The sequence below is a fragment of the Trachinotus anak genome, unplaced genomic scaffold, assembly GCF_046630095.1.
Source record: "Trachinotus anak isolate AG129_WGS33_773 ecotype Australia unplaced genomic scaffold, CSIRO_AGI_Tana_v1 ptg000028l, whole genome shotgun sequence".
NCBI lineage: Eukaryota > Metazoa > Chordata > Actinopteri > Carangiformes > Carangidae > Trachinotus > Trachinotus anak.
Genome location: NW_027273879.1, coordinates 17,494,247 through 17,520,392, shown reverse-complemented (window position 1 = coordinate 17,520,392; position 26,146 = coordinate 17,494,247). Strand labels below are relative to the sequence as shown.

Sequence of the window (26,146 nt, the reverse complement as noted above, 5' to 3'; positions counted from 1 at the left end):
AGCTACACGAAAGCAGGTTTTTTAGTTTTTAGTTTGTGATCAGTTTTGCCATCTGAAGTAACTACTGTCAACTGCCAGATTTTACAAGCTGTAGTAGGTGTAGGTAGCTAGCTAATTACTGTTTACTCTTCGGGTGGGTTGAAAACACTGTGGGCGACTCATTTTAAAGCAAGAGTCCAAAAGAGTCTTAATTATGCACATCAAACATCACACCATGCTACAAGTGACCTTATGCTAAATACCCCAGTCAGAAAGTCAGCATTCTCACCAGTTCATGATCCATAAAGAAGGAATGGACATAAAGAAGCAGCCTTTTTCTTACATGGCTATGGAGTCCTAATATTACAATACAATATTATTGGAAAAAGACTGTTAGGATGTTGCTCACGGTTGTTTACTACAATGTACCTGGAAGCAAAAAAAAAAAAAAAAGTAGAATTATGCTTTAGTGTTCCTATTTCTAAACAATGTGCTTCAATTTCAATTAAGGAAAATGCTTTAGATGAGGAGTAATTATTATTATATCCCTAACCCCAACCAAGCTCCTTTTGTGATGCTAACCTCAAATGAAACTAACCATAACTCCACAGGGATCCTATAACCTAACCTGAGAAATATGTTGTGTGTGAAGATAGGAGGACCCAAATGCAGGCAGCAATTCAGGAAGAAAAGTGAAATGGAGGAGCTTTAATAAACAATGTCCAAACAAAAACTCACTTGAAGGCCATCCAAAACCAAACACAGGAGATCAAACTCAGGAAAAATAGGGTCCTCAACAGAAAACCTAAATGCTGAAGACATGAGGGAAACACAGCACCAACAAAAAACAAACAAACAGAAAACTACCATGATGAAACAAACAGACAGGAGCGAGCACAGAGACTAAATAGACACAATGGAGGAGGGTAATAGAAAACAGGTGAAACACATTAGGGTGGGGCACACAATCAAACTGGAGGGAAACGGGACAAAGACAGGAAGTAGAATAACAAAAAGACACACACAAGGAAGTAACTTCAAAATAAAACAGGAAATCAACCAAAAAGTCCAACCAAAGAGAATGAAAACTAATTTTAAAAGTCGAAACATAAAATGTCTGTCAGGGCAAACCAAAAAGGCACTATGGGGAAAAAAAACAGGGGTAATGGGAAACAAAACTACTGGAATATAACTTGTGAATGTGTTTTTCAGAAAGTAAACTGTATCCGCACAATATATATATATACATATATATATATATATATATATATATATATATATATATATATATATATATATATAACTCTTGGCCTAGAAAGCAAAGCTAAATTGCAGCTGAAGATAGTAAGCTAGTTAGCTGGACATGCTCATGTTGCAGTTTATGTTAGAGCTGCAAAAACACTGAAATTTATTCCTTGGAATTTTGCCCTTGTCTTTGCTTATTGCTCTTTACTAGAGCCCCACCATTGCTGCTTCTGCAATATGCTAAGCTATGATTAGACAGATTAGCAAACTGTCGACTGGTGTGCTTACTCAAAATCTGTGCATTCAATTTAGTTTTGGATGGTTGATTGTTGCTTGTCTGTGTAGCAATTGACTTTTCAATCATTTCAATCATTTTCTTCTGCATACAATATTGTATTTAGAGGGATTGTTTGCTGAGGTCCACAATGTTTTAAAAGGTCTCCAGATGATGTTTAACATGTTATGTTATGTTATGTTATGTTATGTTATGTTATGTTATGTTATGTTATGTTATGTTATGTTATGTTATGTTATGTTATGTTATGTTATGACAGCCAACTAAGAGGGTTTTTTGCTGACTCTGGTTTTCATTAAACATCTCCTGCCAATGATGTTAAAGGCTAAGGAGTCGAACCATATAAAAAGCCACAGACAGTTTTTTCACTCATTAAGTTTATTGTAATAAACTCTTATTTGTACAATTGGTGTCTTATTTAAACTAAAAACAGATCACTGAGCATCTGTGGTATGATATGATGGAAGGCTGGGAAGGGTGCTAATCCAAAGGCGAACAAAACGTGACCTCATTTCCTGTCCAATGGAGCTGTCATTCATCTTAGCGTTGATGTCCAGGAACTGGTGTCCAGGGCTGGTAAATTCAGGCCAAGCCACAGGCACCTTCAGGTTTCCTCTGTTGGGGTCTCTGTGAAAATAAACAGAGGAAGAAAGACGGAAAGAAAGAAGTTTTGTAAAATCACCTTTAAGCTATTAAAATTTTGTAATGTTGGACATGCATGTTCTGTGTGTTTTACCCAGTTCTGGCAAAGTTAGTCCAGTATGCAATCATATAGCCGGACAGGTCCCTGTGTCTGTCTCCATAAGCCTTTGGTGTGGTGAAGGGTTTGCCAAACACAAACTGCAGGTCATCAGCATGGTCAGCGCCCACCCAGTCATGGTAGGGTTTGCCCGGTCCAGCCATCAAACTGGGCTCAGACATCAGGTAGGAGTAGGTACGGCCAGACCTGTTAGACAACAGGCAGATTATTAATTCTACTGTGTGACTGGAGGTTCACATGTTGAACACACCAAAGCATCTAACATGATGTAAAATGGTAAATCTAATCTGAAATAATAATTCAAACGTCAAAATCCAGCAGTTAGTCTCACCTGGCATTAGCAGAATGCAGGTAAATGGCAGTCTGAATGGGAACTAGGAAAATGTAATCAGTCCCTATCTCCACAGCAGTTCTCTTGATGGTGTCCTGGCTGGGTTTTGACCCCCAGTTGGATGAATACTCAGCGAAGGCAATCTCAAAACCAGCCTGCCCCTTGTCTTTGGTATAAGCAGCAAGAAGCCGCTTTACATCTTCTCTGCACAGATAATAAGGAAGAGTTTTCTGTTAGTGAAAGGGCTCTGCAGACTTCCACATTCCTTCTCTTGCTTTCATGGTTTCAAAGTGCCTACAACAAAATGTCTTCCCTCTGAAGACAAATCATCCTTACACAAGAGTCTCTTCATTCTTGTTCTGAAAGGAAGGAATGTCCTGTGCAGTGAAGAGGTGTCCATCCATATCATTAACCCCTGCGAGGTAGTCTATGTCAGCAGCGTTGTGGAACAAGTTGGCAGGCTGATCAGGGAGGAAGTCTCCATCAACAACAGGAGACAGAAGCAGGTTTGTCACACCGGGATCTGAGACAGGTTGAAACAGATTGATTAAAGTGGCGTCTTATCTCTTTTTTTTAATTTATCTTTTTGTTGTTAAAGCACATTTTAGCTCCGTTTTGAAAACCAAAATTAAATGATATGTTTTAATTAGTTGCACGTTAAATAGTAATTTTTCATGATTTGACTACTTCCAGTTTATAACATGATTTGTGAATGTTGAGTAATGATGCTCACAGTCTGGGGAGCCTTGCTGGATGCGAGGAGAAGCCATGGTGAGAGTCCGTGCATCAGTTGATTTCAGGCAGGCCACCATCCTGTCATCAGTGGGGCAGCCAACCTTCACAGCAACCTGAACACATGGTTTGCAATCAAGACGTGTTTTAATGACGGCTAGCAAGATGCCTACTCACTGCATTTAGGCCAGTGGGACTTTTTTATTCCCCTGTTGAAATACTGTTAATTTTCACCTATTTCAGCCTCTAAAAATCGTTCATCTCTGCCTGCTCAGCGTGTGCCCAGAACAATATCCCTCGTCTCACTCTGTCTGGCCTTCTCCAAACCCTATTTCTCTTCCTGTTCCTCAGTGTTCCTGGTCTCATACCTCCCTGGACTTTTTACAGATTTGTCTCCATCTAAAGTCAACACCACTATCCTCACAGCGGTTCACAGATTTTCTAAATTAGATTTTCTAATATTGTCACGTCGCCCACGTCTTCCCAGGCTCTATTTTGCATTCTTTTTCTCCTGCACCATGTTTTTTAAGCCTTTCAATAGCATCTCTTGCTGCTGCAGACCCTGTCACTCCCACTGGCCCTGCAGGTGGGTGCAGCCCCATTCCTGTAGTCATCAGCCAGATTGTCTTTGCACTTGTGTAACTGTGGTTACTGCTTAGTATTTTTTGCCTAAAAGATTGGGAAGTTTTCCATATATGCTGATTTACCATATTTACCTGGTTTATTCACTGATAACAGTTGGCTCTTTCACAGACAAATCTTACTTTAGGCATTGCTATATTTGGTATAAATACAAATGCAATGAATGATTTGTCTGGACTCTTTAATTAGTTCCACACAGGTCATAGTTGCATCATTAGCAAGTTAATCAACCTCTCAATTTATCTACAAAGGTGATGGTAAAAACATTCGCTGCATTTCAATGTAAATGCAACTTAAATATACACTGTATGTAATATAATGACAGTAAAATATATCAGCAGACATTTTGGTTATTAAAAGTCAGAATTTCAATACTTCACATCAGTTTTGTACATAAGAATGATTTTGTTAGTTATTAGTATACAATAGTATAATTATCTTGTTGTATCTCTACAATACAATCTAAAATTAGGACCTCTCATGTCTCCTTGGTATCTGACAATGACTCACCTCCTCTGCAACCTTGCGTGGGTTCCTGTTGAAAGCCCAGGGGCAGAAGGCAACACCACTCTGGGAAATGGCTCTCTTGAACAGCCCTTTGTTGTGAGGGGAGAGGGTCTGTGTAGGAATAAATACATACAGTATTAAAATTATTACTTGAAGTTATCTTTATTTGCCTGGCTGTAGAAATAGAAAAAATAACAAGAAATAACAGTTTTCAGGCCTTAAATCTGCCATTTATGACTTAAAAGTATTGTAAAAAGTATATTTGTTTTATCAGTAATTCTTTATAGGGCAGTTATAAGCTGTAACCAATGGCTTTATTAATGGTTAGTAAAAGATTTATTAATGCTTCAACAGCTATTATTCAGGAGAATGATATACATCAACCAAATTGCTCTTCTTCAACCTTGTAACCCACATGTGCTTCTTATTGTTACTGGCCTCTCAATAAAAAATAAGTGATTTATGAACTATTCAGAAAACCATTATTTTATTATACCTTTACTACACCATATTATACCTTTATTGGAACATGGTATGTTTTTAAAGCCTCTGACCTGAAAGCTAACACTAGCTCCACCTGCAGACTCTCCAAAGATGGTGATGTTGTCAGGGTCTCCTCCAAATGAGCGGATGTTCCTGTGCACCCAGGCGATGGCAGCGTGCTGGTCCCACAGACCGTAGTTCCCTATCATGGTGACAAAGTTTGAGTCAAAAGCACATGAATACAGTCTGCTGACACGGAAACATCAAGACTGATTTTAACTACTACTCCTCTTTATTTCAGTAGCAAAATATAAAGTAACACACAGGATTTCTTCTGTTTCAGGCCGTTCCCATTAATTGTACTTACCAGGTAAGCTAGAGTCGCCTGTACTGAGGAAGCCCAGCGTTCCCACACGGTATCCCACTGACACCACAATAACATTGCCCTTGTCTGCAATTTCCTGACCGCTGTACAGATAGTTGTTTAGAAAATTTGGTCCCATAGAGCCACCGACCATGAAGCCTCCTCCGTACAACCAAATCATCACTGGAAGGTCTGATGACACTTGGGGAGAATGAAAGAAGCATTTTCTTTATTTCACAAGTAACCTCATCTTCTGTATCAATGTTTCTAATTAATTATTAATTAGTATGGATAAACCCAAAACAGGTACCATGTCGGCCGTGAGGAACCCAGATGTTGAGGTAGAGGCAGTCTTCACCACCAAAAGTTGAAGTCTGGAGCATGCTGATCTGGAGACATCTACTGGCAAACTTTGTTGCCTTCAGTATCCCTGGGGATGAAAATGTATGTATTTAATTTTTTGTTTATTTGATAGGGGCAATGCATGTTAATGACCATCAATACGAAATACACAATGTAAACCTGCCAGACAGCAAAAATCCTAATTTACATCTGTTGTCCCTAGGCAGGTAACACAAAAAAACCCTCATCCTCAGTGATTATGCAATGCAAGTGAGATTTCTAAGCTTCTACATGTGCCAGCTCTATTTAAACGCACCGTCCCAGCCAGGGTGAGGTTTGGGTTTCTCAAAGGCTCCAGGTCTGGCAGCGAAGGGAATTCCTTTGAAAACATCCACAGAGCGGAAAAGACCAAGGGGGATATTTTGTCCCTGCACGCTGCCACCTTCTGTCTGCACCACGCCCAGCTAGAGACACACAAAAAAAGCTTTTACCTTCAGTCACAGCAGAAAACAAAGGTGACTACCTTAAAAATATATAACACAGTAAATGATGACATTAAAAAAGTTATTAACAGAGTAGAAGGTCTATGTTTTATATTGAATGATTAGGGTTAGACAGACTTTTATGCATAATTTTATGTAACATTGTTGCAAATATACGAGTTTGAGCAGCTGTTCAATTTCCATCTGATAATTTGCAGTCACATGAAGTAATGGTGTAAAGTAAACTCATGGCAAGTTAAGGCAAACACCATTTTAACAATCAACATCCCAACAGTAGCAAAGATTTTTATTTTTGTCACACATCTTTGTGTTTGCTTTTGATTCACATATTTGTAAATTGTAATGAGTAAAAAAAAATAAATTTACAGACTTACAGAAGCTGCTGAGGCTGTTCCCAGGGACAAGATTGCAGCCAACAGAATCTTCAGTTTTTCCATGGCTGTCCAGAAACCAGCGAACGCCTGTTGAGGGCCTTATATACACAAGATCCCCCCTGCGATAGAATTAATGGTAAATATAGCTGTTTACTTGTGTTATACAACCTTGTCACCCTGTTGTCCCACTGACCATGACATCTACACCTCTGACCTCTGGTGGGAAACAACACAGTGTAAAGTCAAGTGTGTCGAGATATGCCATTCCTTATATCATGTTGTAGGTTTCACAAAATATATAGAATGATCAGTGTGTTTCCACATATTTTGGGGTGCAGTGTCATATTTTGGGAAATCCTTTCTAGCTGATCACAAAGTTTTATTTGTCTTGGAAACTAAAGTCCAAGTGTGACGAAGACTTACACAGACACTCACTTTATGCCAAATCTAAATCAGAGTTGCCCATATTTAACAAGGAGTGGACAATATCTTTTGTTTCATTTCTGATTTCTGTGAGAGGGCAGAGGTCTGAACACTTTAACATTTTGAGGCTACTATATTATATTTAAGACACATAAACGCATGGAACAGAGAAAGCCCCGTGGTCCTTGTAAAGTTGGTATTGAAGCCAAGGTGTTGTTGACGTACAGAAACAGGTGGAGTAATTCTCAGATTAGCAAATAATACACGGTTTAAGATAAGATAAAACCTCCAAAACAACTCCACGCTGCTGAAATGTTGCTGTTGAAAAAAGTTTTTGAGCTTTAGTATTTTTTTTCAAACTAGAGATTCAGAGAGACCAAACCCTCACCAGACTTTCCTGTGACAACAGATCCTCTGCTCTGTTTTTCATTGATTTCCCGTTGAAGTTATTTGTAAATTTGCCTAAGTTCACTTATTCTGGATGCATTTTAAATCTGATTAAAGAGAGAATGTGTAAGAACCATGGAAATGCACTCTTTCGTCCCTCCTTCCCCCGCTCCTCAGACTGCCCATCGGCCATACTTGGAAAAATTCCCGTGGGCCGCCAGCACTAACGTTAGCTTGAATAAATCTGCCTTCATCATAGGCAAGTTGTTGACATGTTGCCAAACCTGCATGGATTGGGGAACAATGTTTTTCACACATGTGATTATGTAAGTGGTAGGTTGTTTTCTTCTGTTATTGTTAGACTGATGATGATGATTTTGCACCCAGTCAGAAAGACGTAGTGGTGGCAGGCGCAGAGGATGAGCCTTGAGCGGTCAGAGAAAGTGAGGGAGAGCAGCAGCATCAGCAGCTGAGCTTGAGGCAGAGTGGAATAATATCACTGAAAGAGGACGACTGCAGCACAGTTTTATAGCCTACTCGCAGTTACTACTTCTTCATCCTCTCAAGTTGGACTGAGGCAAAATTATAACAAAAGATGACACGTTACAAGCAGTGGCAGTGGTATGAAGTGGTATACACCAGAGTGCAAATTACACAATGACAATCAGGGGGGTCAAATATTTCTCAAGGGTGAAAGGGAGGGCAGTACAACGCAGGCACATGCTTCAGTGAACAAGGCTGTTGGGCTTTCATGTATTTTAATATTGTTCAATTATCCAACTCCTGAATTCCTGCGTGAAAACAAAGGGGGTGTCTATTATAAAAATTTACGTTAAAGGTAAAAGACTAAATAAACCACCACACCAAGTAAAATAATAAACTCTATATTGATGTCAAAACATATCTCTACGACGACTAATCCTCCATTGTCCTCCATTAGATTACATATTAACATAACATATTTTACATTGGTAATGAAATGAGAAGCTAACACTAGAAATGAAAGCACATATAACACAAATATAATTTGTCAGTCAAAATCTAAACACATGGGTTTTTGAACATAATGCTTTGATAAATTCAGGTTGGTGAGGTTAAGCTGGTTGTGGTCAAAGGTGGTAGAGCGTTAAGGGCCTGTCCTAACCACAGTGGGCCAGGGTTCGGACCCTCTGCTTCATGTCATTTCCCCCCTCTCTCTCCCCAACCTTCCTGTCTCTCTCACTTTACCTTTAAATAAAGGCCTAAAAATGCCAGAATTTTTTATTTTTTTTTAAAAGTCTTCTAAATACTGCACAGGATATATTACTGTATACTGTAGACAGTACATTCACAAATACAAACAAAACCTTTTCCTTTTGAAGAGGTAAGCTTAGCAGTAACCTACCCGCAGAAAGACGGCAGTGTCACTGTAATGACTTTTTTAAATTGTGTGGTTGCTATGTTATGTGGTTGTCCTCATCCACTTATTTTACCTAAACTAATCTTTAGTTCCCTGCTCCTCATGACAACATGACCAACAGTAGAAAATAGTAAACTGAGGGTGGGAATGGGACAAACGGTGGCTAAGTTATCTTATTTAGCTAGGAAGCTTGCCAACATTTGCCCTGCCCCTTAGCGCATCACAGTTTTCATTTTTGTCCGCGGTTAAACAAGGACATAGCCTCTCCTTTGTTTCTTTGGCACGTGTCCGTGTCTTAGAAGTGAAAAGAACTCACAAAGCCTTGTTTGAAATGTGTCTAGTTCTTTGGTGTCCTAACAGGAAAACATCAGACTCTTAATTTGAGCTGTGGGAATTACTGACTTGGTCTTGTCTGAATTTCCTATATTATAGCACCTTCATGCATTAACATGTATTTAATAAACAAACTGATTAGGCTAACTGTATGCTAGCTAAGGCAGATGGACTGGTAAAAAAAAATGGCAGTGCAGTCTGAATATCAAGCTAATAAAATACATCAATATCGTAATTTTTACAGTCTGTTTTTGATTTTGTTTATTTTACAGTATGAATTTAAAACACACTTCTGCACCACTGTTACATTAAATTACATTAAATACATTAAATATAAATATAAATAAAGCTGAATAGCACAGCACTAAATTGTTATAGCAGCTGTCATTATTGCAGAGTTAAAAATACTCAATCCAACAAAGTATCTCCTTTAAAGAGGCACAACACATTAAATAAAACCGTAAAAAAATTATTTTTTATTCATAACCACTTTATTTTTCATGAACCAAGGTGCACGGTTGATTGGAAAATCTCTCTTCTCTATTCTGAGAAGTTTACGGGCAGGTTGGGCAGGATGCTGGTCCAGAAATGCACATAACGCATTCTCATCTTCTGTCTCACATAGCCCTTGTCCATCTTAGAATTGATCTCCAGGTACTGGTGTCCAGTGCTGGTGAATCTGGGCCAGGTAGTGGGCACACTCAGGTCACCTTTGTTGGGATCTCTGTGGACATAAGCAGAAAACAGGGCAACTGAATAAAGGCAATTCTAGTTTCCTGTTTCAGTCTTTGATTCAGTTTATATATTTCTGCAGTGCTCTATGTCTTGTGTCTGCAGAATGATACCCAGTTTTGGCGAAGTTGGTCCAGTATGCAATCATATAGCCAGAGACATCACGATGGCGAGGCCAGTATCCCAGTGGTGTGGTGAAAGGCTTCCCGAACACGTATTGCAGGTCATCAGCATGGTCAGCTCCCATCCAGCTGGGGTAGGGCCTGCCAATGCCGCCCAAACGGTTGGGCTCAGAGAAGAGGTAGGAGTAGGTACGTCCAGTTCTTTGGTGAAACAAGAAAAATATGGGGATGGGGCAATGAAAAAGAGAGACATAAATAAATAAAACAAACAAAAACTGTAACAGCTGAATTCTGATTTAATCTTGTAAAATCCCAAAACAGGGCCATTACAGGACTCCAGACTTTCTAGCTGATTAAAACCCTTGTTCCCTGCTTTTATTCACCTTCTAAAGCAATGTGGGGAATGAAAGGGCTTATATCTAAACTGACAATATTAGCTCTATCATAAGATCTTGCTCTTACGTGGCGTTGGCAGCATGAAGGTAGAGGGCAGCCTGTGTCGGAACTAGGAAGATGTAGTCTGTTCCAATCTCCACCACGGTTTTCTTGATAGTCTCTTTGCTGGGATTTGATCCCCAGTTTGAGGTGTATGTGGAGTAGGCATTGTCCAAACCAGGCTTGCCCTTCTCCTTAGTGTACGCACCCAGAAGCCTCTTCACATCCTCACTGCATTCGGGAAGAAGAGGTTTGAAAGTTAGCTCTCATAAAACACGTCTCTGTCACCAAAAATGTTTATACAGTTCTCACGAAATGCTCTGGATAGATCAATTGCAGAACTGTCAATGTTTCAACACTTATCAACTCACATAGGGGTGTCAACCAGGTGGGAGTTGATCGAAGGAACATCTAAACCAGTGAAGATATGTCCATCCATGTCATTGACTCCAGCGATGTAGTCAATGTCAGCGGCATTGTGGAACAGGTTGTAAGGTTCATCAGGCAGGAAGTCGCCATCGATCACAGGAGACAGGAGCAGGTTTTCTACTAGGGGGTCTAACACAGACAGATACAGTCAGACTCATTTTTGTTTTAACTTTTATTATGAAGTAAATGTTAATGGCACAGTGTAAGGGCCTTCAGAATAATGACACCATCTGCCTTTTGATTGGTTCCCTATAAGCCTCACTTTCCCTATGCAATTCTTTCTGCCACCAGTCAAAAAAAATTCTGTCCTAGACTTATTCACTGGGACAGACTTTGTGGATTTTTTTTTATATGGGGCTTTGTCCAGATGGTGCCTATGGCCAATTCGACTATGGATAGACTATCAGCGGTACTTCTGGTTTGGTTATTAAAGGCATAAAAGCTCACACCGTTGTGCATTGCTGCGCTAGACAGCACTGACACTATGCCTAAAATGAAAATGTGAACTAGGCTGTGTGGAGTGTAGGCCTTACAATCAGGTGAGCTGGACAGACTCAGAGAGCCAGCCAATGTTAGCAGCACAGGATCAGTCATCTTCAAACAGGCGGCCATATTTTGATCAGTGGGGCAGTTGACCTTCAGTGCAATCTGAGGAGAGGGTTAAAATAATCTTAAATTGTTTTCCGGTCCTGAAGATATATGTCTACCTTTACATGACAATTAACTCTACCAAAAACAAAGGTTCAAAGTTGAATAGAAGTATAACATTTCAGAGAAGCTGTGATGTACCTCCTCAGCGTACTTGCGGGGGTTCCTATTGACACCCCATGGGCAGAGGGCCACCCCACTCTGCGAGATGGCTCTCTTGAACAGACCTCTGTTGTGGGGAGTGAGTGTCTGTGGGCAGACAGACAGAAAAACAGATGTTTTAGTGCATTCTTTAAATGAGGTTAGACTCGTGTACAAATTATGCATTTTATTATCATCCGTTTCAATAATTTCAATTTTAATACAGAAATGCATACAATGAGGTACAAGTCCAGAAAAAAAAGCTTCTCACCTGGAAGCTAACACTAGCTCCACCTGCAGACTCTCCAAAGATGGTGATATTGTCAGGATCTCCTCCAAATGAGCGGATGTTCCTGTGCACCCAGGCGATGGCGGCTTGCTGGTCCCACAGGCCGTAATTTCCTGACAAGAAGATGGAAAATTTTACAAAACTGGCACTATCAACATCTACCAGGCTTTGTATAATGTTGACACTGCTGCTTACCAGGTAAATCAGAGTCTCCAGTGCTCAAGAAGCCCAGAGTTCCTACACGATATCCCAGCGTCACCACAATAACATTTCCTCTGTCGGCAATTTCTTGCCCACTGTACAGATAGTTGTCCAAGAAGTTAGCACCCATCGAGGCTCCAGCCAGGAAGCCTCCTCCATAGATCCAGACCATGACCGTCAGACCTGTGGACACTAGAGACAAAAGAGAATTTGAGCCAGTTGTAGTGTTGATCGATTATGGATGACATAAATCTTTGTCAACTTCTGTCAGTGTTTACCTGAGCGACCATGAGGAACCCAGATGTTAAGGTAAAGACAGTCCTCACTCCCTCTGGTGTCAGTCATGAGAAGATTCACCTGAAGGCATCTCTTCCTGTACTCAGTGGCCTTCAGGATACCTGATGAAAGTCACGCAGTGTAAGAGCAGCATAAGACTTGTGAAATTTTGGCATGTTTTCATGACACATTATACAGTTTAGGCCTTTAGCTGATGCTCATTCACTATTACAGATAAAACAAATAGACTAAGACACCATGTTCCCACTAAAACAATATGGTTATTGTTGCTAAAATAAATTATACTGGTTTGTACTGTGAATTCTTAAGCAACAAAGCATCATTATAGTATATATATATATATATTAAAATCCAGTAGGTGGAATAATCAGTCTACCCACCATCCCAGCCAGGGTGACGCTGTGGTTTCTCAAACCTTCCAGGGATGTCAGCAAAGGGAATCCCTCTGAAGATGTCCATGTGACGGCGGAACCCAAGACGAATGTTCTTGCCCTCCACCATCCCTCCCTCCGTATAAACCACCCCAAGCTACAGAAAATTAAACACACAAAAAAACTTAATGTGGTAGTCCATCAAAAATTTTGAATACAAGTCTTTTTTTTAACATACAGTGATGGCATTTGGTATGTTGAATTTATGTTTGATTTATCTGTTTTAATTTGGCATGTTTTGGAAAAAATATAAATATGTTTGAATCAAACTATCAATTGTATTACAATTTAAAGAATGCTTTACAAGCCCTTTTTTTCTCCACACCATTTATCTATCAAAGCAATTTATTGTGCAAATTTAGAAATAATAAATAAATTACAAACAATAATCATACTTTCTTAATTAGCAGCAGCAGCTAGATTTTAAAATGCCTATAGATGCAGACATAGCATTTTTTATTTTTTTTTAAACACTATAATTAAATTTTTTGTGTGACACTTACAGAGGTCGCAGAGACCGTCTCAAGAAATACAGCAACAGCAACCAAGATCCCCAGCTTCCCCATCATGGCCAAACTGTGAGAACCAGCTTCAATGTTGACCAGACTTTATTTATGAAGGGGACTCCTCCCCTAAACATCATCCGACTGGTGTGTGGTCTGTGGGTCTGCCTTTCTCACTATTACATAACATGTAATATCTAACCACCTTGTCTCCACGGCACTTTCCTCAATACTTAGTGTGGATTACATTAAAAATACATTCAAACCTGTATTTTTATAGCTTCTCAATGCAAGAGATGAGCAGTTTTCACTGAACATTGACGGTTGAGCAGGACGATGAAGTGACCGACTTAAAATGTTTACAGTCATAGTAGGTCTTATCAGAGCCACATCCTGCCAAAAGTGTAATGGGAGGTGAAATACCCATTTGATAAAAACTTCAAAGACTCCCTGCGTCCTTGGACATTCACCAAACCAGGTTTGTATCTTCTTGAAAACATGACTGGAAATGTGAACTTGTTTATCTGAGAACTAAGACAACTATTAAAGACATCTCCTGATAGAGACATGATGACATATTTCAATAAACCCTCCTCTTCTCTCCTTGATACATATGTAATCTGAAATTTGATTGGTTGGTCTTTATGTGGCTGTATTTTCTCACAAATATCAAAAATGAAGAACGAGCTGCACCACCTCACGACACAGCCATCATGCAAACTGATTAAAGGAGTGAACCTGAGTAACCTGTGTAAGGACAACCATCGCAGTACTTTTATAGAATAGTATTATAGTATTATTATAGTAATAGTATTATTAGTACAGAACACGGAATAGTAATAACATGGAAATTATACCCCACCTCCCTCCCCACCCCATGTTTTTTGGATGATCAATTAATAATTTCTACAAAGGTTAATTGTGCTGTGATTGCATAGTTAGGAGGAGTCTTTGGATATAGTAATATGAATGGTAATAGTTTTGAGGTATTTAGTGAGTTAAACACAGTAAATCAGACATTCATGCCTAAATATCAAAGGTTTATGTGACTTGAAAAGTGATTTTCCAACTTTTGCAATTGCGCACCAGGAAGCCAAACCCTGCCGAGTTGACACAGCTGTCCGACAGGACTCAAAGTCACACTGCTGTAGCCAATTCAAAAGTTAAGCCTTTGAGGTAGAACCTCATATAACCTTAGCAAACCTGGTTTCCTGATACCAGAAGCTAATGTAAAGAGGCAAAAACAGGAGTGATGTGATCATGGCTCTTGGTTGTGGTTCAGTCTGGAGTCAATCAATAGATTTTCTGTTAAGCAGGTAAAAAGGCTGTTGTAGTAATCAAGTGATGATGAAATGAAGGCATGTAGAATTATCTCCGTGTCTTTAAAAGTAAAAACATTATATTTTTGAAATATTTCTAAAATAATAAAAACATTATTGTACTAGCTTTGCAATGTGCTGCTCACAACTTAAATCACTATCAAACCTAACGCATAGATTCCTTGCAACAGGCTTAATATGTTCCAACAGGGAACGAGCAGATGGCAGAACATGTTTTGCAGTGGGCTGGGACCCACTAACAAAGAAATCTGTTTTGCTTCAGTTCAGCTGCAGAAAATCTTTTAAAATCCAGTTTTTGACATCATGTAGGCAGTTGTTTAGTTAACTCCAGGGTCAGTGGATCTAACAGGCAGGTACATTGTTGTGTCATCAGCATAACACTGAGAAGACACATCATGTCTAGAGGATGTATAGGGGAAATAAAATGGTCCCAAAAATGACCCCTGAGGCACACCATTACTCATCAGGAGAAAAAGAAGACAAATAGAGACACAGAACCTCTTATTCTTCTATTATTCGACAGGAAAACCATCTTAAGGCGGTATCACATTTCCCTACCTAGTGCCTCAGTCTAACAGAATACCGTGACTGATTATGTCAGTCTGCACCAAGGCCCATAAGTGCAAAGATTAACACATGCAAGCATCAGCAGCTATTAAAAGTTCATTAATAACCTTAAGGGCAGTCTCAAAACTGTTATATTCTGTTTAACTAGACTGAAACTGTTTTGAAAATGTTATTTTTTTCCCATTGCGGCAAAGAAAACATCGGGGTTCTAAAACTCGTCAATATTTTTGCCCAAGTTTTTGTAACTGTGGCCACACACCAACGGTTTTAAAATAATCAGGGACACCACCATTAGACAGAGAACCATTAAAAACAGAAAACAAACACAACCCAACAGATTTCATTACTGTACACCCAGCCAGAGACCACAAAAATACCCTGCACTTTGTTCTTCACACTCACTGCTGTTTTGTGTTTGTCGTCATTTGTCCATTTTATCTTACAGAAACATTATTTATAGGACGTGACCCATGAACAAATGCCTTATGACAACCCAGCACATGGCATTTTAGGGCATTTATCTTAAATATGTGTGTACCTCTTCAGTCATAACCTTGAATGGAATTTGATGATGTGATGTGTAGAAAGACTACACCCCAATGATACTCTATTAAGACTTAATTGTAAGGATGATACAGCTCTCACACAAACGTCTGGAAATACTCTTGTTTTTAATTTACATTTAACTAAGTTAAATACAATTTTACAGAAAAAAATACTGCAAAATATTAACAGTCAAGACACCGCATCAAAATGGTTGTCCTTTGTTACATGTAATCCAGAATTTCTGTCTCCATCTCATTTTCACTTCCCTCAGACGGCTGAAATTCATCATCGTCATCTTCTTCGTTCTCACCGTCCTCGTCCTCCTCCTCTTCCTCTGCATCCATATCTCTCATTGAGGGTTTTAAACCTGCACCTTTCCGTCTGCTTCTCTTGGGAAGTTCTGGCAATGCTGGGGGAGAGGAACAACATGAGATAACAAAAAAATAGGCCCCCCACTCCAAGTGTTAAGTTGTTACAGGAGCCAAAATCCTGCCCCCTTTTGACTGGACCACAACAGTGGGGCCAGTCCTTTAAACACAAACGTCCACAATAGAGTGACTGACTGAATGACTGAGTGATCAAGGTATACCATTAGCGAGCCAGATGCCATGTGACTGAATCACAAAATTATACCACTGGTTGGCCAGGTGAGTTGGAGGTGTTGGAGTTTCCCCATTAGCTGTCATTCTTTCTAAATGTATTGATGCAAACAGTTTCTATTAGAGAGGCATTTACAGCATGCAGTGTTGCCAATCTAGTACATATGCTGCCAGATTAACCGACTATTCAGACCCTCTTTTTTTTTTTTTAAATGCACATAGCAAAAAGTGTGGCTACTTTTTGGATAAACTTTAGCTATTTGCTATAAAGGAGAGTCAGAAGCACTGCCCCGCTAGCAAGAGGGACACCTCTTTCCACGTCTACTCTGTCCAGTGAATGCTGCATCTCTCTGGAGCAAATTTAAAGGAACTATTTGTAAGTTTTCTTATCGCTACATAGCTAACATTAGCATTAACTGTTTACTTACCAGTCTAGAAGAAACGTTACAAGTTCAACCTCAAACTTCATTCATTCACTCACCAAGAGCTGTCTCCAGCAGTGCAGCAGCGCCAATGTTAACTCTTGTCTCCATCTCTTTAAAAGCAGACACTTGACTACAAGTGTCCAACTCAGTGAGGCTGTACTTGACTTTGAGTTAAGTGCTAACATCAGCATGCTACAGCAACAATGTTAACATGCTGATGTTTAGCAGGTATAGTATTTGTATAGTTGTCTGTGTCTATTGTAAGAGAAAAAGTATTTGATCAGTGTAACTGGGTAGATAATGTGCGCATACAGATGTGTGCAAGAAGTGACCCTAACTGTCATTCTTTGTGATGGACATTTCCTTACCTGGTTTCTGTGCTCGGATGACTTTCTTGATCATGGCTGAGATTATGTCCCTCAGCTTGTCTTTGGTGCCGAGAACACACCAGCCGTCCCGCTCGTTACAACCCTGTTCATTACCGCTGTTCTGCTCAATCATCTGTTTGATACTGGAAACACACAAATGGCTGCATTACACCCAAACAGTGGTGGGAAGTAATTAAGTGTATTTACTCTCAAGTTCTGTACTTCAGTAAAATTTTAGGGCATTTTTACTCTACTTTACTTGATTGAGTATTTTAATTTTTCTGCTCATACTTCTCCATCGTAACAATTCAGAGGTAAATATTGTCTTTTACTGTATCATTATTACAGATAAAGATAAAACAAAATTAGCCCCAACTTTACCAGCTAGAATATTAAACTGATGTACACATTAAGGTATCAAACATATTTATATTTTGAATACATGCCTAGGGTAATGATAATTTTACTTAAGATCAGAGACACAACAAGGAGGGCATTTTATTTAATATTTATTTATTTAATAATTATTAATGATTTGATACCACTTCCTTGATATTTGATTTATTGTGTTGTGGTGTTGGGCTGCTCCTAACAATAAATAAATAACTAAAACATGCTAGACTTGCTGTTCCAAGGGCTCCTTGTTTTGAATTTAATAAAATTAATTATTTAAAAAAAATAATGTTCTTTTTTTTTTTTTTAAAGAAAAAGAAAAAATATCTACAATATGTGGGACATTAAATTTTGTTCCATTTAAAGCACAAGCTAAGTGGTCAAAAGAGAGAAAGAGTAGTTTGTCACTGAATAAAATCTGAGATGAAAGATGAAATCAGCAGAGATGAAAAATAATACACGCAATACTGTAATGTACCTTTCAACATCCAAATCACAGAGCTGGTAAAACATCTGTCTGTGAGGAGGCAGCATGCCCTCTCTGAAAATGTAGGACGACTCCTGTGGAGGTGACACAGAGGTCAGTGTTTATTGCAGCAGTTATCGCCACATCACAGCTTGAAACCAATTAGCATCTCAGGACATGCTCCGTTAACGTTTTCACACAATGTAACCTTCACTGACCTTCAGCTGGTAAGTGACTGGGGCTGTATCTCGACTGGAACTGGGACCCTCATTAGCTGGAAGATCCATCACACTGGCTGGCTGCGGACCTGCAAAAAAAAGAAAAGAAGCAGTTTTACCCAACATGTTGTAAATGGAGATTATTGAGGACTTGTTACTGCTGTTTAATTTAGTGAACAGAGTGAGTCCTTTCTTCAGGCTGTACAATATCGTGTTAATTACGCTCAGCATGTTTACATGGATACATGGAACCAGGTTGTGCAGGGAATCAGACAATACTCTCACAAACCTCTGACTGTATTTTATAAGCATTTCTCCCTTACTTTAACTGTAGTATGTGATTTACTATAAAAAGCTGCCTCTTCATTTTAGTTTTTTGTTTTATCTATGTCTGTGATTGTTAGAGGGCTAACAGCACCGTTAGAGGACAGACAGTGTGTAGTGAGAGCACTGCTTTTCCTTATAGTCAAAAATTACATTGCATTTCATTTGAACTTTGACATTATTTTGAATATGATGACACACTGCTATGTGTAATGATTTCCTCTTCCATTTCCCTGTCTGCGTTGCACATGTGGTCGAGTCCTGGTTATCTGTGTGCATGGACAAGACGTCTGTGTTCTTTAAGACAACTCTATTTGGGGAAATCAGATTTCTTCAATCTCTCACCCAGATCACACAATCTCATTCCTTGTTTACATGACATTTAAGAAATCAGGTTTCTGCAGAAAACCCTGACCCTGTCAGCTAATTCACCTGCTTTGTCCACTGTAAATGTCCGGTGGAAGACCACGACATTTTGGGTTTCAGATCTCAGGAGATACAATCTGGTTGGAAATACATGTTTTTAATCACTCGTGTTGGTTCAGTTTTATGAGGTCATGTTTTATTTCATGACATTTAGGGGACTTTAAATACACGTGTCCCCTCTGTGAGCTGGTCTGCTGTGGGCCTACCACACCTGTTCAAATGCTCTAAGCAGATGTCCCCGGTTCAAATCCCAGCCAGCGAGACTCTTTCCTGCATGTCATTTCCCTTCTTTATGTCCCATTTCCTGTCTCTCTACATTTGTCTCATCATATAATAAAGGCATAAAATGGCCAAAAAATAACTTAACAATAGATTAATCCAAATAAATTCACCCACTCACCTGTTTTGTTGAATGTGATGGGCAGAGCATAGCTCAGGGAGCTCCTCTTGGCTTTCACTGGCATGTCAGAGAGTGAATAGCCTAAAAGTGGGAAAAAGAGGAACCAGCAGTCAGTGTCAGGCAGAGAGGTCTTGACTTTACAATAAGTCTCAAAATAAGAAAAAAAAAAAAATTAACAGTATCACCAAATACACCAGTATTTGGTGATACTGTTAATTTTTTTTTTTCTACAAGTAACTCTGTGGCCCTGTCGTGCCTCAGGCTCTCACCGTGCTTGGTGCTGCAGCGGATCCTGAAGTCCAGTATCTGGTATTTCTTGGACTCTGCGCTCTTTCGGGGGTCAAAGCCCAGCCGCACCCACAGACTCCTCCACGGTCCAGTCACCTGCAAAAGCAAGTCTGATGTTTAACTCTAAACTAGGACAATGAGAGGTGATTATCCTGTTACAGCAGAGAACGGACTGAGAATGAATCACTCCACAAACACACAGAGTGGACATCAGCCCTGCAATAAATACTGCCTCTGTGAAGTTTATAGGCTTCAATTTTGACGGAGACTATTACAAGCTTCATTATATTCACAAATTAATAGTTTAGTTTGGACTTTTTCTGTTGGATTCCTCACTGAGTTTTCAGTTAGTATTTTCATTTTAGTTTCACTGGTTCAAAAGATATCTGAATGACATCTGGGAAAATGCACTGAACAGAATTTATTTACTCCCCCTAAAATGCAACGTCACTCTTTATCCTCAGCTCACCATGTAGTAGGCGAAGACGGGCAGCAGCAGTTTGAGTTTATCGGGGTGGATGTTGATGTTGGCCCTGACCGCGTTCCGTGACCAGATGGGCCGGCTCTCAAACATCTAGGCGGAAAAAAGTTTGGTTTGAGATAAGATAAAGCCCAGAAAAGGACGGTAAGTCATACCTGCGTAACATTAGGCAACATTTTCCAACTTCAAACAGAGGCTATTTCTGTAGTGAGACCTAGTTGATAATGATGATTTGTGCTACGCTGGTGAACTGCTGAGAATAGCCTGATGGAAACATAGACATCACTGTCAGAAGGACATTCAAATATCGGCTTGAACGTTTTGCTGAGCTCGACTTCCTTCCATCATCAACAGAGGGCATGCTGTGCTCCCAGAAACCACAGAAGCACAAAGACCTTTTTCAGTTGTTCTTCAGCCTCTTTGTCCGACTCCTTCAGGCAGACTCGTGCCCAGTTGAGCTTGGCCGCCTCAAGGCACTCGGTGGGCACAGTGGCATCCCTGAAGCTGATGAAAATGGCGTTATGGGGCCGACGAGCTCGATTCAAACCGATAAAGTTCTTCTTGCTGATGGGCATCTGGCTACAAACAGAATGGAGGGGAAATGTAACAAATATATTCCTGATAATCTGGAACAGAATCACAGTAAAATTAATAATATAGAGTTTCCAATACTGAAACCAGAAAACTGATATAAAAACATCCACTTAAGATTTTTGAAACACTACTTTCAGGCTGTATATCTCTTTCAGCCGCTGTGGACCAGTCAGGGTTTAAATCATGTAATCTGCTCCCAAAATCAAAAGGTCATCTTGAAAAAGCTTTTAGGTTGACCTGGAGCTGTTACTGACTTTTGATGGATGTCAGGGCGGTAGAAATAATCCACAGGACTGTCAAGGCGCGAGAAGATGGCCGGGGGAAGAAAGTACGGCATGGGCTGCTCAAAGAACTCTTGACTCTCCGGTTTGCGAAGGATGATTTTGTTGTACAAAGACTCTTCTTTCCCACCTTCCATATGCACAGCGAGGCACTGAAAGTCTGCCAGTCCTGCAAAGAACATGCAATCAGAAAAGTCAACCCATCTGATCAAATCACGTCTCTTTAATAAAGATTACATAACTTAAATTCATATTTTGTAGTTTTGAAATGTTCAAAGACGCCATATGTCAGGTCTTTTGATCTAACCTTGGAATTTATATGTTGTTCCTATGACTCCGAGTACTTCCATGTGGATCTCAGCCTCTTTGGGGTCTTTCTTTCGCACCCGGCGCCTCACTCTAAGGAGCAGGTTGCTGGACGGGAAGCGGTTTCCACACAGAGAGTGACAGAAAGGGTCCTGAGGTCGGTAACGCAGCTCAAGCCGCCGGTTGGGGTGAGCGAAGGTCTGAGGATTAACAGGAAACACAGACAGATGTCAGATTAGTGTAGTTTTACCACAGCAGTGAGGACACAACAGAGATGATGGCAATCAGTTGACAAACAGTCACTAAGCTGTTATCTGACTATTCAGTTGCTTGTCTGCTTAAAACTACAACCTTAAAGACAACAACCTTTATTTAGGTGAACAAGCGTTTGGAAACCTTAAAATTTGGCCAGTAATTAAGTTCAAATGCCCCAACACCATACATAATAATAAAGATATAAAGATATATATGCACTCTATGTCTGTCTTACAGTTTTTGGCACTTGATTATTTTAACAAACATCAAGGTAAAGTCTGACATTACAGAACAGTGCATCTTATTAAGTCTAACTTTAACACACAAAGTTAAGATAGTAAAAGCCCAGGCCTGACAGCCGCTGCTGTCCGTCCCAGCTGTGGTCCACTTACTTTGGACACTGCTTGTTCCCCCCCGAGAGTCTCCAGCATCTTGGCCACACTGTTGACCACGGCCGGATACTCCACACACACCAGCCTGTTGTCCCGCAGCTGCACGGTGGACGAGCTGCCGGGCACATCCTCGTCCTCAGCCGGGCAGGAAACACTCAGTTCTCTCAGAGTAAAATCCAGCTTCAGCTCATCGGGATCCGCCATCGTGCCTCTTCTGTTTACGATATTTAAGCGAGAACACCTAAAACTTACCAAGGCCCGCTAAAACACCCGTTGTTCGGAGTGTGACTACGTGTCCAAGTGCAAAATAACGCCGGGCAGAAACGCTTGTGCACACATATAGTTCCGCGGGCATTTATTAAACCAAAAAACGTCTCCTCTGTTTACTCTTGTCAATATCAGTCGAGGCGTAGAAAGAGTCAAATGACAAAAAAAAAATAAAAAAATTAAAAAAATAATCAAGAACATTCAAGCAGTACGGTAAACAGTAAAATGTTCTATTTTCTTCTTATATCATTTTATATTCATATTTCTTAAATATTACATCATTAAATACTCTTTTTACACAGTGCAAATGATATTATATTAGTCCACTACTTGTTCTTCTTTTATCTTCGGTTTTAAAACTGTCCCAGTCAACTCAATGTACACATCATACTACAATCATGCGGCTGTTGCTGAACACCTTTCGGCCACACGATGGCGCTTTATGACCAAACAACATGCGCTCAATGAGGGAAAGAGCTGGCTGTGGGAATTCAGCCTTACCTCATTCAAGTTTTTATAACTGTATATAACAGTAACTGAACCCTCCTGGATGTACTTTTAATATTTTATATGAATAATCTGTTATTCTATATGCAACACTTTAACATCTACTGAAAGTATATTTGTATTGTCAGAAGGAGACTTCCACTGTTTTCAGAGGGACCTTACTAAAGAGGATTTGCGTGCTGTCCCTCCCAGAAACTGTCAACAGACCGTCATCCCCTCAGAGAAGAAAGAAGACTGAAAAAACAGATGTGTCTGTGTGTTTACCAAGTTATTTAAGATGTTGTTATATAGGCAATTACAGCCTTGTGTGAAACTGTTTACTTTGATTCTAGTTTGTCTTCTTTTCTCATGTCTTTCAGGGAGTACCAAGCTTAACATTTGCACAACGCAGGCTTGTAGCCATTTCACTTTTTGAATCATCGTCATTTGAGTTGGCGTATTAGGATTGTCTCTTATTTTCTTTTCTCATATTATTTTTTAAAGAACAATCTGGTACTTGATGAAGTGTTTTTATTATTTTGTCATGCTTGGTGTCTGTGAAAATGGAGGTGCAATTACAAAGTGACATGCTGCTGGAGTGGTGCGTTCATGTGACATTGTAGAGACTGGAAAAATAACTTCCTGGAAGTCAGCGAATGTGATATGTTTTGCATCTTAACACTGCAGCCAATGAATTATGAACCTGTCTGCAACACTGAATTTCATCCCTGTGCTTCCAGTACAGGGGCAGGTTTAGCCTAGCCTAGCTTAGCTTAAAGATGAAAATCAGTAAGTTATACAACAAAACCTAGAGCTGTCTATTTCACATTGTAACTTGTTTTTTCCACAAACGTAGGAATAAAACTCACACCTGAACAACAAGGTAGATGTACGTCCTACTTCTTGACCAGCCAACACCTGCAAAAGCTCAGCTCCATCGTCAGTGGTGTTGCCAGTTTTGAGTACAGTTGTACAGGTAACTCTTAAAGCCAGCTTGCAACATGTAAATGACAAAGGTTGTTGGCTATGTTACATTTTCCCTTACTTCTAAGGGCTAAGCTAAGCTAAGCAGTTTCTGTGCTGGAGACACTTGAATGAGACAGAGCTACCATTAATACATGTAAAAATACATGTAAAAACCCAGCTGACAAGACCTGAAAATGAACAACAGCCATAAACTCTCTGTGCAACACATCAGTTCCATGCCTTGTATTGGAACTAAACTGTTATCGTAACATTTCCATAGCTTTTCCTGCGATCTCAAATGAAGAAGTGGGCAGTGGAAAAAACTGGTGTATTGAAGTTCAATATTCACTCTCTTTTAGCTTTGTTTTTGGTCCCTACAGACTCCTGAGGGAAACATCTGACTTCTTCTAATCCTTGTAATTTACTAGCTATTTGCTAACTGTGTCTGTGTCTGCCGTTTTGTGTTGTCCATACTTATTTAAAAGATAACACTTACTCTCTTTCATATCATTTATTCGATCAGTGTAAAGTGGATTACTGGAAAGGTTTTTTTTTTGTTTGAGGTTTTCATATATTTTTTATTTTCAGTTTATTTACTTCTGTTCTGAAGCTCAGTTTGATTTTATCAGATTCTTCCCTCCACACTCTTCGCTGTGTTGACTGTATCTGTTCTTATGGGTTTACTTCCTTTTATGGAAAATTCGACAGCACAAAACTGTTCTTACTTTGTGAATCCTATCAGAGCTTCAGTAAAAACATCATCAATGACATTCAGCCTGTACATGTCTATCACAGTGTTACAAAGCTCAGTGTTTTGTGGGAGGGAAAGAGGTGGGGACAGAGGGCACTGACTGACAATCTGTTGTGTGCTGTGGTGAAGTGAGGATTTTGATGATGATTTCTCTTTCATTCTTCTCTCTCTTTCTCTTGGGGGTGCTCCTTCACAGAATATCTGTCCAGCTCTTGGTGCTATCTCAGTCGAGGGCCTGTCCGCTCCTCCCTGCCTCTCTGCTGGCCTGTTCCAGCCGTTACAGTGTGGGGAGGCCATGATAAGGTTATCAGACAGCCTCCATCACCCGGCTCATGCTGGAAGAGCCTGCTGCCCTCAGATTTCGCACCCAAGCTCCCACTCACTCAGACTTCTCACTCAGCATAGCCCCTCTCTCCTGTCATCCCTTTCCTCAGCCTCTGTCGCTCTGGACCATCAGCTCGCCCCCGTATGTCAGTCAGTTGGAAAAGTTTTCAGTATGCATGGCCATGTTTGGATGACTGATGTATTCATTAGGGCCACACCCGCAAAGCCTATCCACTTTCCGTAGGCAAAACGAAAGATGATTATCAGTTATTCTGTCACTACACGGTGGTAATTTATACAACAAGTGGCTCTGATGAAAAGAAACACCCACAGTTGTCACACAACTGCACACACATTAAACATTTTATTATATGCAGCTATGAAAATGCTAAGAAGACCTATCATAAAGTAAACCAGTGGTTTTCCAACTGTTTTGGCTTGCGACCTGAAAAACAAAGCAATGTTTTCTTTTGACCCATAATAACCGACCAAGTCAAAGTATGATATTTCTCCCTGTTTTAGCTGATTTATGCTAATTCTTATTAGCACTAAGCAAAGTGCAGCTGAGGATGACGGGAAAGTTGCTAGTTTTTCAGATATTTCATCATTAAAATTTTGACCTGATGATGGAGTTTGATGAAAAAACTTTCATGACAATCCATCAAACAGTTGTTTTGAGATTTCAGTCTGGACCAAAGTGGCGGACTGACAGACACAATCATCCATATAGAGCTATGCCACTCGCTAGACTAGCTTAAGTAAACTTGACTAAAGGAATGTTTGAAGAAATAAATCTAATGCTGTGTTACATTAATGTTTTTTGTCTGCTTTCCTTCCCTGTCAGTTCGGGATCCCACAGATTTATCTTGTGACCCACTGGAGGAGACGCGAGCCCCAGGTTGGGATCCTCTGCAGTTGATTATCTGCTAGATATAACACTGCTTTCAAATCCTTCAGGAGAATTTTTTGCTTAAAACTAAAAATAAATAAATGATCAATACATTTTATTCATTACTAAGCAACAAACTAGTTTAAACAAGACATTTTGAAAAATGATTTTGGACAGTTTTGATGGTTCTCGTATTACCACTCACTATATGGCTTATGTCCAAGACCTATAAATACCTATAGGGTGCCCCATCAGTATCAGCCCCTACCACTGCTGTTTACATAGATGTCGATAAATTAACCTTCAAAATGAAATCTAGTGAGTAATGAATATAAATTGGACCTTTAAGTTTAAAGGTCACAGGTGAGAAAGTATTGTTTTAAAATGATTTCTCAAGCTCACGCCTGCAACTGTAAGAAGGGATGTTCATGCGCATCCTTCAAGTTAGCAAGTAGTTTTTTTCTATT

At 39.8% G+C, this 26,146-nt stretch overlaps 3 protein-coding genes across 3 annotated transcripts; all 3 read right to left on the bottom strand.

Moving 5' to 3' along the window:
• Positions 1-1,863: 1,863 nt before the first annotated feature.
• On the bottom strand, positions 1,864-6,712 carry LOC139611581 (bile salt-activated lipase-like). Its single transcript, XM_071466366.1, has 11 exons — positions 6,558-6,712; positions 5,997-6,144; positions 5,649-5,768; positions 5,342-5,539; positions 5,046-5,176; positions 4,495-4,602; positions 3,344-3,458; positions 2,947-3,133; positions 2,611-2,814; positions 2,256-2,465; positions 1,864-2,146 (listed from the first exon to the last, which is right to left on the bottom strand). Exons 1-11 carry the CDS (start codon positions 6,618-6,620, stop codon positions 1,954-1,956), a joined length of 1,677 nt encoding a protein of 558 aa, XP_071322467.1. The 5' UTR covers positions 6,621-6,712; the 3' UTR covers positions 1,864-1,953.
• Positions 6,713-9,552: 2,840 nt separating this feature from the next.
• Positions 9,553-13,469, bottom strand: cel.2 (carboxyl ester lipase, tandem duplicate 2). The gene is made up of 11 exons (XM_071466367.1): positions 13,328-13,469; positions 12,774-12,921; positions 12,375-12,494; positions 12,091-12,288; positions 11,878-12,008; positions 11,607-11,714; positions 11,351-11,465; positions 10,760-10,946; positions 10,416-10,619; positions 9,945-10,154; positions 9,553-9,823 (listed from the first exon to the last, which is right to left on the bottom strand). Exons 1-11 carry the CDS (start codon positions 13,391-13,393, stop codon positions 9,640-9,642), a joined length of 1,671 nt encoding a protein of 556 aa, XP_071322468.1. The 5' UTR covers positions 13,394-13,469; the 3' UTR covers positions 9,553-9,639.
• Positions 13,470-15,890: 2,421 nt separating this feature from the next.
• On the bottom strand, positions 15,891-22,313 carry gtf3c5 (general transcription factor IIIC, polypeptide 5). Its single transcript, XM_071466616.1, has 11 exons — positions 21,997-22,313; positions 21,351-21,549; positions 21,017-21,212; positions 20,564-20,747; positions 20,157-20,261; positions 19,669-19,783; positions 19,400-19,480; positions 18,250-18,338; positions 18,044-18,126; positions 17,173-17,315; positions 15,891-16,189 (listed from the first exon to the last, which is right to left on the bottom strand). The coding sequence occupies exons 1-11, from the start codon at positions 22,198-22,200 to the stop codon at positions 16,002-16,004; spliced, it is 1,587 nt and encodes a 528-aa protein (XP_071322717.1). The 5' UTR covers positions 22,201-22,313; the 3' UTR covers positions 15,891-16,001.
• Positions 22,314-26,146: the final 3,833 nt, after the last annotated feature.